The 19,345-nt window shown below is 46.3% G+C and overlaps 1 protein-coding gene and 1 long non-coding RNA gene across 5 annotated transcripts in view; one reads left to right on the top strand and one right to left on the bottom strand.

Moving 5' to 3' along the window:
- The window catches only part of LOC138764082 (uncharacterized), a 50,708-nt gene extending 35,814 nt beyond the window's left edge, over window positions 1-14,894 (bottom strand). For 3 of the 4 annotated variants that reach the window (XR_011357977.1, XR_011357979.1, XR_011357980.1), the window contains exons 1-2: window positions 14,222-14,894; window positions 8,753-8,883 (exon numbers count right to left, since the gene is read on the bottom strand). This is a non-coding gene — a long non-coding RNA (uncharacterized lncRNA). Of the gene's footprint in view, window positions 1-6,066; window positions 6,160-8,752; window positions 8,884-14,221 lie in introns of those variants that run through there. The other variant, XR_011357978.1, reaches the window with a different exon arrangement.
- Window positions 14,895-16,105: 1,211 nt separating this feature from the next.
- rabggtb (Rab geranylgeranyltransferase subunit beta) overlaps window positions 16,106-19,345 on the top strand; it is a 37,271-nt gene continuing 34,031 nt past the window's right edge. The window contains exons 1-2 of the mRNA XM_069942395.1: window positions 16,106-16,111; window positions 17,140-17,247. Coding sequence (XP_069798496.1) covers window positions 16,106-16,111; window positions 17,140-17,247 — 114 coding nt within the window. The remainder of the gene's footprint in view (window positions 16,112-17,139; window positions 17,248-19,345) is intronic.

Here is a 19,345-nt window from a genome sequence, read left to right as displayed (position 1 = left end):
TCGTCTTCATTGTTGGGGTCTTTCATGGCTTGGTTCAGCATCATGCTGAAGAAGATTGAAAGAGGGTTGGTGCGAGAACACACTAAGACACAAGAGAAACTTGTCCGTGAACTACTCTTTGCAGATGATGCCGCTTTAGTTGCCCATTCAGAGCCAGCTCTTCAGCGCTTGACGTCCTGCTTTGCGGAAACTGCCAAAATGTTTGGCCTGGAAGTCAGCCTGAAGAAAACTGAGGTCCTCCATCAGCCAGCTCCCCACCATGACTACCAGCCCCCCCACATCTCCATCGGGCACACAAAACTCAAAACGGTCAACCAGTTTACCTATCTCGGCTGCACCATTTCATCAGATGCAAGGATCGACAATGAGATAGACAACAGACTCGCCAAGGCAAATAGCGCCTTTGGAAGACTACACAAAAGAGTCTGGAAAAACAACCAACTGAAAAACCTCACAAAGATAAGCGTATACAGAGCCGTTGTCATACCCACACTCCTGTTCGGCTCCGAATCATGGGTCCTCTACCGGCACCACCTACGGCTCCTAGAACGCTTCCACCAGCGTTGTCTCCGCTCCATCCTCAACATCCATTGGAGCGCTCACACCCTAACGTCGAGGTACTCGAGATGGCAGAGGTCGACAGCATCGAGTCCACGCTGCTGAAGATCCAGCTGCGCTGGATGGGTCACGTCTCCAGAATGGAGGACCATCGCCTTCCCAAGATCGTATTATATGGCGAGCTCTCCACTGGCCACCGTGACAGAGGTGCACCAAAGAAAAGGTACAAGGACTGCCTAAAGAAAATCTCTTGGTGCCTGCCACATTGACCACCGCCAGTGGGCTGATAACGCCTCAAACCGTGCATCTTGGCGCCTCACAGTTTGGCGGGCAGCAGCCTCCTTTGAAGAAGACCGCAGAACCCACCTCACTGACAAAAGGCAAAGGAGGAAAAACCCAACACCCAACCCCAACCAACCAATTTTCCCTTGCAACCGCTGCAATCGTGTCTGCCTGTCCCGCATCGGACTGGTCAGCCACAAACGAGCCTGCAGCTGACGTGGACTTTTTACCCCCTCCATAAATCTTCGTCCGCGAAGCCAAGCCAAGAAAAGAAATTGTGTATGAATGCACGGAGTGTAAGGAATAAAATGGATGAGCTTGAGGCGCAAATGGCAATGGGAGGTTATGACATTGTCGGAGTTACGGAAACATGGCTGCGGGAAGGGCAGGATTGGGAAATCAATGTTCCCGGGTACACGTCCTATAGAAAAGACAGAAAGTTAGGAAGAGGAGGTGGGGTAGCTCTGTTGGTAAGAAATGAAATTCAGGCGTTTGAAAGGAAAGACATTGAAACAGGTGGGGTAGAGTCTGTTTGGATAGAATTAAGAAATTGTAAAGGCATGAGGACCATAATGGGGGTCATTTACAGGCCTCCGAAAAGTAGCTTAGATATCAGTAGAAGTATAAATCAGGAATTAAGAGTGGCATGTCAAAGTGGTAACAATACAGTAGTTATGGGGGACTTTAACATGAAGGTGGACTGGGATAATCAGACGGAGGCAGGAGCACAAGAGAGTGAGTTTATTGAATGTCTACGAGATACTTTCTTGGAGCAGCTAGTGGAGGAACCTACCAGGGGGAAGTCGATTCTGGACTTGGTGCTGTGCAGTTACGCAGAGTTAATGTGACCTCGATGTAGGGGAGCCATTAGGGAATAGTGACCATGGTATGGTTGCTTTTGAGCTGCAATTAGAAAGGGAAAAAGAAAGGAAGTCGGAAGCATCTGTAAAGCAGATAAAGGGGATTATGCAGCTATGAGGGAGGAGCTAGCCAAAATAAAATGGAAAGATACACTAGCTGGGAGGACAACTAGGGAAAAATGCAGGTATTTTTGGACATTTTTCACAGGTTTCAGGACAAATTTATTCCAAAGTGGAGGAAAGGCTCTAGGAGATGCAAATGGCAGCCGTGGCTAACTAATGAAATCAAGTGTAATATCAAATCCAAAGGGAGTAAGTATAGGATAGCAAAGCGGAGTGGGAAGTTAGAGGATTGGGAAACCTTCAAAGAGCATCAGAGGGTAACTAAGAAAGTCATAAGAGAGGGGAAAATGAAGTACGAGAGGAAATTAGCAAATAATATAATGGAGGATAGCAAAAGGTTTTTTTAAATATGTGAAGAGGAAGAAATTGGTTTGGTCTAAAATTGGTCCATTAAGAATGGAAAAGGGTGAAATTATTACTGGAAACAAGGAGATGGCTGAGGAATTGAACAAATACTTTGCATCTGTCTTCACCAAGGAGGATATAGATTATGGTCAGTTTGGGGGTAGTGGTCATGCGGTATCAAGAGACTTGGGGAACTTTCCTGGGGAAGTAGGGATCTAATGGATATCCGGATCCAGAAGCAGGAGGTTGTGAGGAAATTGTTGGGACTGAGGGCTGATAAATCCCCAGGGCCTGATGGGCTGCATCCCAGAAGTTGCTATGGAAATTGTGGAGGCACTGGTCGACATTTTCCAAAGTTCCATAGATTCGGGGGAGGTCCCTGAGGATTGGAGAGTGGCTGATGTGGTGCCGATTTTTAAGAAGGGAGGGAGGGAGAAAACGGGAAATTATAGACCGGTCAGCCTGACGTCAGTGGTGGGGAAGATATTGGAATCTATCATAAAAGGAATCATAGCAGAACACTTAGGCAGAAATAATAGTATAAGGGCTAGTCAGCATGGATTCCTTAAGGGTAAGTCATGCTTGACTCACCTTCTGGAATTTTTCAAGGATGTGACAAAGAGGGTGGACTTGGGAGAGCCTGTGGATGTGGTGTATTTGGACTTCCAGAAGGCCTTTGATAAGGTACCGCACGGGAGACTAGTGGGCAAGATCAGGGAGCATGGAATTGGAGGTAAGGTGCTGACATGGATAGGAAATTGGTTAAGAAATGGGAAACAAAGGGTTGGAGTAAGCGGGTCTTTTTCAGAATGGCAGGATGTGACGAGTGGAGTGCCGCAGGGATCGGTATTGGGTCCTCAGTTGTTTGTAATTTATGTAAATAATTTGGATGAGGGGATTATTAATAACATGAGCAAATTTGCAGATGACACTAAACTGGGTGGCGGTGTGGGGTGTGAGGAGGATGTCAGGAAAATGCAGAGGGACTTGGACAGGTTGGGGGTGTGGGCTGCTGAATGGAAGATGACGTTCAATGTGAGCAAATGTGAGGTTATCCATTTTGGGGGCAATAATAGGAAAGCTGAGTATTATTTAAATGGAGACAAGCTCGGGAGTGGGGAGGTGCAAATGGATCTGGGTGTACTTGTTCACCGGTCACTGAAGGCTAACATGCAGGTTCAGAAAGCTGTGAAGAAGGCAAATGGCATGTTGGCTTTCATAAAGAGGGGATTGGAGTATAGGAACAGAGACGCCCTTCTGCAGTTGTACAGGACCCTGGTGAGACCCCACCTGGAGTATTGCGTCCAGTTCTGGTCTCCAATTTTGAGGAAGGACATACTAGCTCTCAAGGGTGTGCAGCGCAGATTTTCAAGGTTAGTTCCAGGGATGGCGGGGTTGACATATGCTGAAAGGCTAGAAAAACTGGTATCCGATGAAATTTAGAATGATGAGGGGGGACATGATTGAGGTATACAAAATTATCAGGGGGATGGACAGGGTGAAGTCGGATTACTTGTTCCCAATGATGGGGAGACAAGGACGAGAGGGCATAGTTTAAGAATACAGGGTAGGCCCTTTAGAACGGAGATGAGAAAACATTTTTTTTACCCAGAGAAGTGTGAATCTGTGGAATGCTCTGCCACAGAGGGTGGTAGAGGCGGATTCGCTGATTATGTTCAAAAGAGAGTTAGATAAGACTCTAGTGGGCAAAGGAGTTAAGGGTTATGGGGATAAGGCTGGAAAGGGGTACTGATGGTAGTGATCAGCCATGATCTGTAAAATGGCGGTGCTGGCTCGACGGGCCGAAGGGCCTACTCCAGCTCCTATTATCTATTGTCTCCCCCTTCCCTGTCTCCCCCTTTCCCCGTCTCCCCCCTTCCCCGTCTCCCCCCTTCCCCGTCTCCCCCCCTTCCCCGTCTCCCCCCCTTCCCCGTCTCCCCCCTTCCCCGTCTCCCCCCTTCCCGTCTCCCCCCTTCCCCCGAATCCCCCTTCCCCGTCTCCCCCCTTCCCCGTTCTCCCCCCTTCCCCGTCTCCCCCTTCCCCGTCGTCTCCCCCTTCCCGTCTCCCCCCTTCCCCGTCTCCCCCCTTCCCCGTCTCCCCCCTTCCCCGACTCCCCCCTTCCCCGTCTCCCCCCTTCCCCGTCTCCCCCCTTCCCCGTCTCCCCCCTTCCCCGTCTCCCCCCTTCCCCGTCTCCCCCCTTCCCCGTCTCCCCCCTTCCCCGTCTCCCCCCTTCCCCGTCTCCCCCCTTCCCCGTCTCCCCCCTTTCCCGTCTCCCCCCTTTCCCGTCTCCCCCCTTCCCCGTCTCCCCCCTTCCCCGTCTCCCCCCTTCCCCGTCTCCTTTCATTCTTTTGGCTTTGCTTCGCGGTCGAAGATTTATGGAGGGGGTAAATGTCCACGTCAGCTGCAGGCTCGTTTGTGGCTGACAAGTCCGATGCGGGACAGGCAGACACGGTTGCAGCGGTTGCAGGGGAAAATTGGTTGGTTGGGGTTGGGTGTTGGGTTTTTCCTCCTTTGCCTTTTGTCAGTGAGGTGGGCTCTGCGGTCTTCTTCAAAGGAGGTTGCTGCCCGCCAAACTGTGAGGCGCCAAGATGCACGGTTTGAGGCGATATCAGCCCACTGGCGGTGGTCAATGTGGCAGGCACCAAGAGATTTCTTTAGGCAGTCCTTGTACCTTTTCTTTGGTGCACCTCTGTCACGGTGGCCAGTGGAGAGCTCGCCATATAACACGATTTTGGGAAGGCGATGGTCCTCCATTCTGGAGACGTGACCCACCCAGCGCAGCTGGATCTTCAGCAGCGTGGACTCGATGCTGTCGACCTCTGCCATCTCGAGTACTTCGACGTTAGGGATGAAAGCGCTCCAATGAATGTTGAGGATGGAGCGGAGACAACGCTGGTGGAAGCGTTCTAGGAGCCGTAGGTGATGCCGGTAGAGGACCCATGATTCGGAGCCGAACAGGAGTGTGGGTATGACAATGGCTCTGTATACGCTTATCTTTGTGAGGTTTTTCAGTTGGTTGTTTTTCCAGACTCTTTTGTGTAGTCTTCCAAAGGCGCTATTTGCCTTGGCGAGTCTGTTGTCTATCTTGTTGTCGATCCTTGCATCTGATGAAATGGTGCAGCCGAGATAGGTAAACTGGTTGACCGTTTTGAGTTTTGTGTGCCCGATGGAGATGTGGGGGGGCTGGTAGTCATGGTGGGGAGCTGGCTGATGGAGGACCTCAGTTTTCTTCAGGCTGACTTCCAGGCCAAACATTTTGGCAGTTTCCGCAAAGCAGGACGTCAAGCGCTGAAGAGCTGGCTCTGAATGGGCAACTAAAGTGGCATCGTCTGCAAAGAGTAGTTCACGGACAAGTTTCTCTTGTGCCTTGGTGTGCCTCAGATTGAAGAGACTGCCATCCGTGCGGTACCGGATGTAAACAGCGTCTTCATTGTTGAGGTCTTTCATGGCTTGGTTCAGCATCATGCTGAAGAAGATTGAAAAGAGGGTTGGTGCAAGAACGCAGCCTTGCTTCACGCCATTGTTAATGGAGAAGGGCTCTGAGAGCTCATTGCTGTGTCTGACCTGACCTTGTTGGTTTTCGTGCAGTTGGATAATCATGTTGAGGAACTTTGGGGGGCATCCGATGCGCTCTAGTATTTGCCAAAGCCCTTTCCTGCTCACGGTGTTGAAGGCTTTGGTGAGGTCAACAAAGGTGATGTAGAGTCCTTTGTTTTGTTCTCTGCACTTTTCTTGGAGCTGTCTGAGGCAAAGACCAAGTCAGTAGTTCCTCTGTTTGCGCGAAAGCCGCACTGTGATTCTGGGTGAATATTCTCGGCGACACTAGGTATTATTCTATTTAGGAGAATCCTAGCGAAGATTTTCATACAGACATGATAAATTCCACCTTGAACCTTTGTGGTCTGGATTCCTCCCCCGTGGTTTAAATTCTGAGACTCTGTTATTTCCCGCTTCTGCCTTTTTGATTCTTTCTTGAAGACGGGGCTCAGTCCTGAAACATTGGCAATATATATTTATCTCCAAAAAGATGCTAAAAAGACCAACTGAATTTATCCAGCATTTCAGTGTTTTTGCTGCAATCACAGCATCTGCAGGCTATCGTGTTCCCCTCAACATCCAAGTAAATCTTCTCTGCATTCTTTCTAGCTCATTGAGATATTTCCTGAAATTCGGTGACCAAAACTGCATACAATGCTCCAAATTTGGCCTCACCAATGTCTTATGCAACTTTAGCATAACATCCCAACTCCTGTACTCAATACTCTGATTTATGAAGGCCTCTGTGCCAAAAGCTCTCTTTACAACTCTTGATTCAGGGGATTATATATATCTGTATTCCCAGGTCCCTCTGTCCTCCCGCACTCCTCAGTGCCCGACCATTCACCGTGTACGTCCTTTCTTGGTTTGTCCTTCCAAAATGCAACACCTCACACTTGTCTGCATTAAACTCCATCTGCCATTTTTAGCCCATTTTTCCAGCTGGTACAGTTCCCTTCTTCACCATCCACAACATGTCCAATCTGCAAACTCGCTGATCCAATTCACCACATTATCATCCAGATCATTGATAGAGATGACCAACCACAACGGTCCCTGAGGCATATCACTGGTCACAGGCCTCCAGTCTGAGAAGCATCATCCCCACCACTCTCTGGCTTCTTCCGCCAATCCATTCACTCCTTCACCATGGTCTCTACCCCTCCATCCTCGACTTCTCAGATCCCTTTGTTTTTAATCAACCCTGTGTGCATTGTCTTCCTCCACCTCACCCCTTGATCCCTCTTGCTGCTCTCCCCCTTCCTTTACCTTGACCAATCTATTGATCCTCCCTATCGTGTTTCACCGGCCCCACATGGGGTGCTTATCCCACCCTGTCCCACCACTGGCTTCTCTATTGCATTTCCTCAGTCTCGATGAAAGGTTTAGGGTTAAAATCTCAACTACTCTTTTCTCCCCCTGATGCTGTGCGATCCACTGAGTTCCTCCAGCAGTATTTTTGCTCCTAACCCTTTCCTATCCAGGGACACATCCAAATCTCTTTGAATGTTACAATTGTCCCCTCTTGGCCCCTATGTACTGGGTATTGTGCGTTTGAGTGGGCACAGTGGTCTGGAGAGATGCAGCTTTGTTGGATTATATCTGTACAATCAGCTGATATTGAATGAGCTCTTTGACCACTTCCTCTGCCATAGACCCACCACCCTCTACATGCATGAAGTCCTTACCATCCCTGTTGTATTTTTCCACCATCACCTGAAATCTACACCCTCTGGTTTTCCTCTATCCTGGGGAAAAGACCAGAACTATTCACTTATCTCAGCCCCTCATGTTTTTTAAGGATCGAGTTTATTGTCATATACATTGTGGATGGTACATTTGCACCAAAATTCCTTCTTGCTGCATCCAAACACATACTTTAGGTCAAAAAGCTACAATAGTGTAACAATTACACCCAGTTACCTACACCCTGGTATGTTTCGAAAGGTGGGAAACAACTGCAGTCCCCGGAAGAAACACATTCAGACACGAGGAGAATATACAAACTCCTTACAGACAGCACTGGCGCTGTAACAGCATTGAGCTAACCACTGCACTAACCGTGCCTCCCCACAGTTGAGCATGAATCACAAATGACCTAGATGAAGAAGCAGAAGAATGGATCAGTAAGTTAGAGGATGATTTGAAGGTTGGAGGTGTGGAAGGTTGTCAAAGGTTACAAAAGAATATTGACAGGATGCAGAGCTGTGCGGAAAAGTGGAAGTTGGAGTTCAGTCCTCACAAGTGTGAGGTGATGCATCTTAGAAGGTCAAACCAGCAGGCTGGGTACAGGGTTAATGGTCGGTCACTTATCAGTGTGGTACAACAGAGGGACCTTGGGGTCCAATTCCATACATCCCTCAAGGTTTCCACACAGGTTGATAGGATAGTTAAGGAGGCCTATGGGTTGTTGGGCTTCATTAATAGAGGGATTGAGTTCAAGAGTCAAGAAGTCGTGTTGCAACTCCACAAATCTCTGGTGAGACCACACTTAGTGTATTATGTTCAGTTCCGGTCACCTCATTAGAGAAGGATGTGGAAGCTATGGAGAGAGTGCAGAGATTTACCAGAATGTTGTCTGGATTGGGAAACAAGTCTTATGACGCAAGGTTAGCAGAACTGGAGCTTTTCTCTTTGGAGTGTAGAAGGATGAGAGGAGACTTAATAGAGGTCTACAAAATTATGGGAGGCATAGAGAGGGTGGACGGCCAGTGCCTGTTTCCCAGGGCAGGATCAGCAAATACCAATGAACATGAGTACAAAGTGAAGGGAGGGAAATTTAGGGGTAATTTTTTTTTACACAGAATTGTGGGGCCTGGAATGCCTTGCTGGGGATGGTGGTGGAGGCTGGAAGATTAGGGGCATTTAAGAGACTCTGAGACACATGGATAGAAGAAATGTGCCTGTCCAAGAGCTTCTTAAATGGGGTAGGGAGAGTTTAGTATTTTTATTTGCTGGGAATGTATACTGTAGGTTGACACATCGAAGGCTGTGCTATAATGTTCTATGTGTTAAAGAGATAATAAATACAAAAGATAGATACTTACACATTTGGTGTATGGATTTGTTTAATTTAGCATCATGGTTGGTTTAGACGTTGTGGGCTGAAGGGCAGTTCCAGTGGTCTGTTCTGGGAGCATATTCTTTGAGCCACCTCTAGGAGCATGGAGATAGGTTCCTTCAGAGAAATACGGAGCTGAGGTTGTCACCTGAGCCACCACAATCACATTAAACCAGCAGCTGCTCTAGTTGGTGCGTTAATGAAATTGATTCATTTATTTGACTCTGTTTGCTTGTCTGAAAGGCTGGAGGTGTGTTTTGCTGGATAAGTGGTTGAATAATATGTCAGCTGCAAGGCACTAGCAGTTTGAAAAGAATTTTGAATAAAATAGTTTATTTTTATTTAGTTATTGGAAACAGTGCTCATAGTTGTGAAGAGTGGCACGAGTAGCGTAGCGGTTTGCACAACACTGTTGTATCACCAGCGACTGGGGTTCAAATCCCGTGCTGACTGAAGAGTTTGTATATTCTCTCTGTGCCTGCGTGGGTCTTCCCCTGGGGCTCCGGTTTCCTCTCACCGACCGGGTTGTTGGCAACTTGGGTGTAATTGGACCGCAAAGGCTCGTGGGCTGAAAGGGCCTGTTACCGTGAAGAATATCTAAATTTAAAAATGGCTCTCAATTCCTTGATCTTTCAAATATTTATCAATTTCCACCTTAAATACATTTAATGATCCACCCTCCACTCCCCTTTGGGGGCAGAGAATTCCAGAGATTCATCCCCTTGAGAGAAGAATTTTTTATACAGCTCTTCCAAATGGCTGGCCTTGTATTGTGGTTCTGTCCCATTGCTTGTGACCTTGGCAGCGATGAAAATGTCTCTGTGTCTGCCATATCCAGCCCCTTGACAATTCGTGCGCTGAAGACGGAGATTCATCAGAATTTTGTTCATTTTCAATCTCTCTCTATTCAGGGTAATTACCTGTCCACATCAGTGACAGTGCCATTTAGTCCTGCGCCCCACTCCATGCTGACGTGTCTGTCCATGGCCTCGTGCCATGTTATTCTTTGTCCTGAAGTACCTGATTTCCCACTTCCCACTAAAATACCATTTTGCCAAGTTTTTCCTCAGTCGATCAATCTAGCTGTTATCCATTATAGAATCCTCACCCCACATCCTTCCATTGACTTCTGTATCATGGAACATTTAGTTCCAGGGGAAATGGGGTCGCGGGGGGGGGGGGGGGGGTGGGGAAGGAAACAACAAGTCCCTGGGATAGCTCACTAATTGCATTGCTCAACACTGAAAAGGTCCCATTTAGAGTCCTATTGGGCTTTTGGCCCAACTCGTCCATGGTGACCAAGTTGTCTGCCTGAGCTAGTCCCATCTGTCTGCCTCTTTTTAAATATTGTCATATTGCACGGGTAACAGGCCATTTCAACCCACAATTCCTGCCGCCCAATTACACCTGATTGATCTACAACCCTGGTACGTTTTGAAGGGTGGGAGGAAACCGGAGAGCCTGGAGGAAACCCACGCAGACACAGGGAAAACGTACAAACTCCTTACAGACAGCGTGGGATTGGAACCCCACTGTAACAACGTTGCACTGACCACTGCCCCTTTAGGCTTGTATCCTCTTTGTACCTTTGTCCAAATGTCTTTTAAACTTCATAATTATACCCACCTCTGCTACTTCCTCCAAAACCTATTTCCACAAATCCACCACAGCCATGTGGAGAAAGTCGCCCCTTGGGTCCCCTTTAAATCTCCCTATCCCCAACCTTGAATCTATGCCCTCAAGTTTTAGACCCTCCTCTGAGAAATGAGGAAAGTCATTTGGCTCTAATCTCTCATGATTTTATAAACCTCTGTAAAGCCACCCCTCAGCTCCAGGGAGAAAAGCCACAGCCTATCAGAGAGTGGTGGGAGTGTGGATTGAACTTCCAGTTGAAGTGGTAGATGCGGCCTTAATTTTAGCATTTGGGGAAATTTGGACAGGTACATGGATGGGAGGGATATGGACTGGATGCAGGTCAGTGCGACTAGGCAAGAAAAAATGGTTTGGCACATGCTAGAAGGGTCAAATTGCCCTGTTTCTGTGCTGTGATTTTTCTATGGTTCTAACCACTTTCTCATCAGTGAAGCCGCCCCCCCCCCCACCCCTAGTCTTTCTACTCTGGTTTCTGTATGATGGCTGCTTATAAATCCATTTACCATCTGCCAGACCTTTGCCCACTCATCCAGCTTAACTCTATCCCTCTGCAGACTCTCCACATCCTCATTACAATTTACTCCCACTCAATTTGGTGTCATCCGCAAACTTGGCTACACCACATTTTGTCCCCTCCTCCAAGTCATCAATGTAAATGATGAACAGTGTGGGCCTAACACCGACCCCTGCCGCACCCCACTTACCACTCTCTTCCAACCTGAAAATCTCCCATTTATCCCGACTCTCTGCCTCCTGTCAGACAACCAATTTTTCAATCCAGGTCAATATACTTCCCCGGACTCCACTTTCCTGTAACTTACTGATGTCTCTTGTGCGGCACCTTATCAAACGCTTTCTGGAAATCCAAATAGACAACATCAACCTGTTCCCCTCTATCCACCGCACCCATTATATCCTCAAAGAATTCTAACAAGTTTGTCAAACAAGATCTTCCCTTTCTAAAACCATGCTGCGTCTGCCTGATTGAACCCTTATGTTCCAAAAGTTTCACTATTTCATCTTTAATGACGGCTTCAAGCATTTTTCCAACTACAGACGTCAAGCTAATTGGCCAATAATTTCCAGTCTTCTGCCTACATCCCTTCTTAGAAAGTGGCGTGACGTTTGCTGTCTTCCAGTCTGCTGGGACCTGCCCAGAATCCAAGGAATTTTGGTCTATGACCACCAATGCATCAACTATAACTTCTGCCATTTCCTTCAGAAACCTTGGATGCATATCATCAGGACCACGTGATTTGTCTGGCTTTAGTCCCATTAGTTTCTCCATCACTACTTCCTTTGTAACGCCTATTTTATCCAGGCCTTCCCCAACATTCGCATCCTTAACTCCGCACTTGGGTATTCTGGACGTGTCTTCCACCGTGAAGACTGACACAAAATATTTGTTTAATGCCTCGGCCATTTCCTCACTTTTTGCTACCAGTTTTCCTTTTTCATCCTCCAAGGGTCCTATGTTAACTCTGGCCACCCTCTTCCATTTTATATCTTTATAAAATTTTTTGCTTTCTGTTTTTATATTTTGTGCCAATTGACTTTCATAATCCTTTTTCCCATTTCTTATTACCCGCTTTGTAACCCCTTGTTGTCTCTTAAAGTTTTCCCAATCTTCCAGTTTCCCACTGCTCTTTGCAGCTTTGTACACCTGCGCCTTCAACTTTATGCTCTCCTTTATTTCCTTTGTTAACCACGGTTGATTTTTCCCTCCCTTGCTGCCCTTTTTCCTGACCGGAATATATTTTTGTTGAGCATTACAAAATATTTCTTTGAAAATCTTCCACTGTTCCTCAACTGTTTCATCAATGAGCCTGTGCTCCCAGTCCACTCTGCCCAATTCCTCCTTCATCCTATGGTAGTCACCCCTGTTGAAGCATAATATATTAGTTTTAGATTTAACTATTTCCCCTTCCATCTGAATGAGAAATTCAATCATACTATGATCGCTATTTCCCAGATGGTCTCTGAATATTACATCATTTATTCTACCTATCTCATTGCACAACACAAGATCCAGGAGAGCATTTTCTCTTGTGGGTTCCTTAACACGCTGCTCAAGAAAGCTATCGCGGATGCATTCTATGAAGTCCTCTTCCAGACTCCCATGACCAACTTGATTTTCCCCATCTATGTGGAAGTTAAAATCCCCCATGAGGACTGCCTCACTTATCTTAACTCGTTTGTTTTGTTGGAAATGCTATGTGCATTTTACTAACTCTGAATTTGCAGAGTACTGCTTAATTTTCTTATTTTCTGCTTCAGCCTTTTGGGCTATGCTTGGCAATTTCTCTCATGTGAATATACCACCCCTCTCTGGTCCTGGCATATACATGAAAAACTACAGCACAGTGCAGGTCCTTTGGCCCCTGATGTTGTTCTGACCCATATGTTCCTTCAAAAATACCCCTTAATATGCTATTTTTCTTCCATCCATGTGTCTGAGTCTCTTAAATGCAGTGTCTGTTCCCCCAACTGTTATCCCTCTCACTGATATATTTCTCCTCCTTCTGGCTTCCTGTGCTGCAGTGCTTTGAACATTTTGTCCAGTCTCCATCATTGTCTAAACAGGGAACAAGAACCTCCTAGCAGTTGGACAAGGGTTATGGTTGAGATTTCTCTGTAACTTGCCTCTGGGTCCCTCTCTCTGTCCCTGGGTGTTACACCGTCTTTTTCCTGACCATTTGCTGGTTCAGAGACATTAATGTAAGGCGTGTGACAGCCTCCTGGAATACCTATTCCAGGTCATCTCTCCTCCCCTCCCCCTGATGTATTGAAGTGTTTGCAACTGGGATTCCAGTTCATTGAACTTGAGGCCAAGTTCCTCAACCAGTAATGGTTTCAGGGCAGTAAAAGACTTGATAAGCAAATCGGTGAAAGATTATCATGGGTAAGATTCACTGTAATAAAAACACTGTTATATTACATGGAATTCGCATCAGCATAAATTGCCTGAAGTGCCTCTTACAGTCAGAGGAAGAGAGAAGCAAAAGAGAGTGTCGTCCCCCCAGAGTCACCAAGTGTCAGTGGATTCGCCTCAAGCCCCCGCAGCCACACAGGGTCCAGTCCAAATCGTCGTCACCCTGAGCTCCAGATCCAAACCCAAAGCTCAAACCAAGTCCCTGCTTCTCTCTCCAGATGCAGTGCTGATGCCTCGTGGTCCCTGTGGGGTAACTAAGGCCCTTGCCAAATGGTAGAGGTTCAAGTCTGCTGATGCGGAGAACATTGAGTGTAGGTGGCCAGCAGCCTCTCAGGTTGGGTCCTTTTTCAGAGACATTCTATGTCTAAGACAGTGGTCTGTGAGATGAGTGAAACTTCTCTTGTTTTGGGCTTACCAGACCTCATTTCCCATTCACAAAGCATTCTCCCCAAAGGGCTGTCAAGGGGAACTCCCAGGAATTGTCCTGAATTTTCAGATGAGCCCTTAGATTTTGATCCTCCCATTTTCCCACCTAGATCTGTTTATCGTTGCTGAGGACCCTCTCGTTCTGGACCCTACTCCCTTCTTCTCAGACGCCTCGTCGGAGGTACTGTCCCTCCTTCGGTTACCGCTGAGGTTTCCCTGGGGTTGACCCCTCTCTTCTCGGCACTTCGTCGGAGGTGCTCTCCCTCCTTCGGTTACCGCCGAGGTTTCCCTGGGGTCTATCCTAGAGTCCCACGACAGGGTCCTCACGCCACGACAAAAGCTCTATACCTGATCTATTACGTTAGGTTTTTTTTTATCCAAACAGGTGTATCCCATTACACCTGTTACCCAATCCCCACACCACAATCGTAAGTCGTCACTTACCGGTGTCTTCTCGGGGATTGAACCGTCACCCTTCTCCTCTCCGTCTTGTCGTGTCACCTTGTCCGGATACCACTCGCTCAAGCCGCCCGAAGCGACGAGCAAGGGACTGGGAGCCGCTGAACTCAGCGGGGTGCACCGCCTCCGATGTCCCTCTTCTCGCCTCCCCTCACGGCCGGAGTGTAGATCCCGGACGAGCCCCCATTTGTCAGAAATAAAACTTCTCACACATGAGTCTCTTTAAAACTGATGACACGACAAGCTTTATTTACAAGTCTGCAGAGTTGGACTCAACTGGCTTCTCACCAGTTAAGCCCCGATACATACAGTGCATTGATTTTTATACCCTTATTGTTTGCCCTTCCCCTTCTTATTAATACTGTTTTAATTGGTTAGTATTGCAAAAGCATTCTAAGTATAACTGCATTTTTAATTATCACGTTCGTTACGTACGCTGCGAACTCTACATACACTAAATTCTGTTTCTCACCCTTCTTATCAATCTTTTGTCTCCTGCATGTCTCTCACTATGACCATGAAAAGATAGGTTTAAAAAAACATATCCAGCTGAACCTTTTGTCCTTGGCTGCTAGTAAACTCCCTGTCCGTTCTGGCTTCCCTTTTTATGATTAATCATCACATTTTAACTTAAGTCATTTTAACCTAAATTCTCTATATAACAGTAACCTCTTTCTTTCAGGCTTCTACAGAGTTCCTTTCTGTTCCACTTATTCCAAGAGAAACATCAGACAGATAGCACTTCCAGCCATCCATTGCTCTGGAAGTCCTCTCTCTCTTTCTCTCTCTCTCTCTCTCACTTGCAGAAACCCCCACCTTCTTCAGCAAACAACTGGAGTTCTCTCTCTCTCTCTCTCTCTCTCTCTCTCGCTCTCTCTCACTTGCAAAAACCCCCACCTTCTTCAGCAAACAACTGGAGTTCTTTCTCTCTCTCTCTCTCTCTCTCTCTCTCACTTGCAGAAACCCCCACCTTCTTCAGCAAACAACTGGAGTTCTCTCTCTCTCTCTCTCTCTCTCTCTCTCTCTCTCTCTCTCTCTCTCTCTCTCTCTCTCTCTCACTTGCAAAAACCCCCACCTTCTTCAGCAGCAAACAACTGGAGTCCTCTCTTGGTCAAGCTGTTGTCTTAGGTCAGAGTTGCTCAACCTTTTTCTTTCCACTCACATACCACTTTAAGTATTCCCTTTGCCAATAGTGCTCTGTGATTAATAACAGATGGCTTAAGTTGGTATGTGGGTGGAAAGAAAAAATTTGAAAACTTCTGTTTTAATCATTCCAAATTGACTCGTTATGTGCAGGGTTTCAGAACTCCAAAGGAAATGGACCAATGACAATTTTTCTCAAGCAAAATATTTCAGTAATAATTGGGTCTAAAGCAGTGATTCTCAACCTTCCCTTCCCACTCACATCCCACTTTAAGCAATCTCTTACTCATCACAGAACACTTATGGCCTAGGGAATACTTAAAGTGGAAAGTGGTATGTGAGTGGAAAGTAAAAGGTTGGGAACCACTGTCTTAGGTAAACAAAACCCAGGAGTGACCCTTCTGTGAGCACTTTGCAGAACGGTTGGAAGCCTTGTAGTTATCCAACCGTCCAGCCCGTCTCCAATTCCAAACAATGGTCTATTCATTTCATGACGTCATTTCAATTAGCACCTACCTGTGAAATGTGCATCACATTCTCCATAGATCCTGCAATGTTACTGACTATGAATTCTTCAGTCTTTCAAATAAGATCTGTTATAAAATGTATGTAACCTACTCTAATTTTTACCAACTTCCTCCCAATATTTAGCCATTACACTACATAAAGGCATTGTTTGACCTGCTGAGTTTCTCCAGCATTTGTGTGTTTTTACACAGTTGAAACATGTTAGTAACTGAGACATCGCTCATTGGGCATTCGGCTACTCGTTTATGGCACCTCCCAAACTAATGTTCTCTATTAGCGAGTAGGGCAAGGGCAAGTGTTTGGGAACATCAGCAGATAACTTGGAATAGAATCCCTTTATCTCTCATAATTGAACCTCCCCAATGGCACTGCAGTAATTGAAGAAGGCGGCGCGCCTTCGTGGAAGGTGACAATAAATGGCACACAAGTCCCCAACCAAATAAAGGAGTGTGGGTTGGGGCAGGGAAGTGGGATTTAATGTGAAAAGACAGAGCAGGCTTGGAGAGTTGCATGGTGGAAGGTGAACTTGTTTCTGGTGTAATGGAGGCGTTTCTCTGATGTCCACTGTCAGCGTTATCTCTGTCACAGGGAGTGCATGCATACTCCACATTGACAGGACAGAGGTCGGGATTGAACTTGGATCACTGCCCCCATGAGACTGCATGTTCAACAGCTCCTTTATCTAAAGTTCTTATTTGTTCAGCGGCTGCTGTCCAGGCTGCGTACTCAGTGTGGCTTTTCCTTATTTTCCCTCTTTTTCACTTCCGATATATTCCTTTACATTTGATCCCTGTTATTTGTAATGTTTTGTAGCTCGATCTTTGATATTTCCTCGGGATTCCTCTAATCCTTTAAAGACTCCAATTTAAAACGTCTCTCAAAATAAGGCTCTCTCTGCTGTGCCAACTGTCGTCTAAGGTCTAGCCCTGGAATGGAAGCATTGAGTGGTCAGCATAATAACAGGCCACTTAGCCTGTTAATTCTCTTTTCCCATGGGCAAATGCTTTGACCTCCATATCATCTGGCATGTTGCAGCAAATTGGAAAGGGGTTACTGAACATTCATTGTTTTCCATGAAGTCTGTTACAACCCAGTACTCTATCTGTCTTCTATCCCAGACACGAGGCATCCCTTTTATTTGCTGTTCTACCTCCCTTCAGAGCTACTTGCTGTGTGCATATTGTATGCTTTGATTTTATTTTCAGACTTCTGATCCGTTTTTTCTCTCACAGGGCACACCAGTGAAAGATGTGGTTATCAAACCTGACGCTCCCACGGTTTTGTTACTGGAGAAACACTCTGATTACATCGCTTCGTACGGATCAAAGAAGGATGATTATGTAGGTATAAAAATAGAATCTGACAGAGCAGCAGGTCAGCCCAGAGCCTTCAATGTCTGTGTGATTCATACACCCCCTGTGACTCTCCCACAGTGTGTTCCAGCTACTCCCCACTCTCTGGGTGAAGGTCCTTCTCCAATTCCCTCTAAATCCCTTCCCTCTTATCCTAAACTGGTGTCCTCTTGTTTCACCTGCCTCTTGTTTCCTTAAGAATGCCCTATTCTTTTTCTGTATTGCACACCCAGTTTGTTTACATTTGTCACTGTATCTTGAGATCAGGTTTTGGCACTAGGATACAAGTAGAAAAGTCCACCTGGCCTGCAGGAAAGAGTAATAGTTTCCAGTGAATTGCAATAAATCTGATATCTCCCAATCTTATCTTTGTTTCTCAAATGGCTCTCAGTCTTAACAGGTGTTGATGCAGTGAGGGCTCCAGATTTCCATCAACCTCCATGTATAGAGGTTGCTACCCTGAACAGTCCAACCCTATGGTCTGTCCCAATCCCTACCCACTCTCCTGCCCTCCAGGAGAACCACAGTCTTCGAATTAAAAAGTACCAATTTACAACAGAGATGAGGAGAAATTTCTTTAGTCAGAGGGTCATGGATTTGTGGAATTCGTTGCCACATCCAGCTGTGGAGGCCGGGTCATTGGGGGAATTTAAAGGGGAAATCGATAGGGATCTAATTAGTCAGGGGATCAAGGGATCTAATTAGTCAGGGGATCAAGGGATATGGGGACAAGGCTGGAATTTGGAACTAGATGCGAGAACAGTTTAGCTCAGGGAGGTTTCACAGAGCAGACTCGAGGGGCCAAATGATCTGCTTCTGTTCCGAACCTGTCGAATCCTTTAATCCCTTCAACTCAATTATATAAATTGTGGTTTTTATGCATTTGGATTGTACTGGTAAATACGTTGTTTCAAACTATATGTTTGCACCATATTCATTGTAAAATTTGTGAATTATAGCTCAGTTCATGGAATCTTACATTTTGGCACTTGAAACCATCAAGATGGATGTGTCATCATCCTTCCATTCAACCGCAGTAAAGTGTGGGGGGCGGTTGTTTTGAGAAATGTCTGGTTTGTAGTTTATGTGCAGCTGCTGGAGTGAAAAAGGACAAGAGCATCCACATGTGCAACGTCTTTAAATGCTGCAGAATATTGGTGTTTCCCAGCTAAGGAAATGATGTGCCATCACTCTAGCAATATTCACAGAGCAGGTACCACCAAGCAGACCTAAGATGGCCAACATTATGTTTTGGTGACCCTCATAGATAGGTAACTGCGGGTTCAGGACCACATGAAAAGTTCCTACGTTACGTGGTTATGCTTTTTCTTTTTAACCTGCCATTTCACCCACAAGTGGCATCGCACCTCTGAGAGTTAATCAGGAAACGCGGATCAGGTTGTTGAAAATGGAGCCAACAGTTAGCAATCGGGAGATGGATGGAGAGTAGCTTTTGAAGAATTTACTGTGTTGAAGACGCTACAAAAGGCAGTTTTGTGGGATGGTGGATGATACACCCAAAGTGTATGATCTGTTTCACTTGCTTTGCAGATAAATGTTGTGTCCTTTTCTGCCATTCCACTGGGCTGAAGGATGAATCATGACTTTTGTAGCTTTGAATGAATCACAGATGCTGTAAATGTCATAGGTCTTTGTAGCCTCCTGCCACCCAGTTTAATATTCTTGAGAACAAGGATAACGGTGCGTGCGTAAATACAATTTTAATAGTTTCCAGTGAATTGCATGTTTACATCTTTGTTCAGACTCAATCAATGTTCTTAAAGCTTCTGAGTCAAAAGCCCATTGGAAGGACTGACTTTCAGGGTACACGTCCCGTTATTAATTGTCTGTGACATTGTGCAAAATAACCAGTTTAGAATATTCTTGGATTGTGTTACAATGGTGCAAAATGTTTTAGCTGGGATGCCTAGTTTGTGGAGGCCAGTTGACCTAGCCTCATGACCAATTCATGCCAGAATGTCTCCTGGTCATGTCAGTTTGTAAACTATATACATCTCTTGAACAGCCTCCTACTCCTGTCCAAGACCTGGTGCGCTGCGGACCACCCCGTGCGCTGCGGACCACC

This window comes from Narcine bancroftii, chromosome 5 (assembly GCF_036971445.1).
Source record: "Narcine bancroftii isolate sNarBan1 chromosome 5, sNarBan1.hap1, whole genome shotgun sequence".
NCBI lineage: Eukaryota > Metazoa > Chordata > Chondrichthyes > Torpediniformes > Narcinidae > Narcine > Narcine bancroftii.
This window is presented reverse-complemented; position numbering and strand designations above follow the sequence as displayed.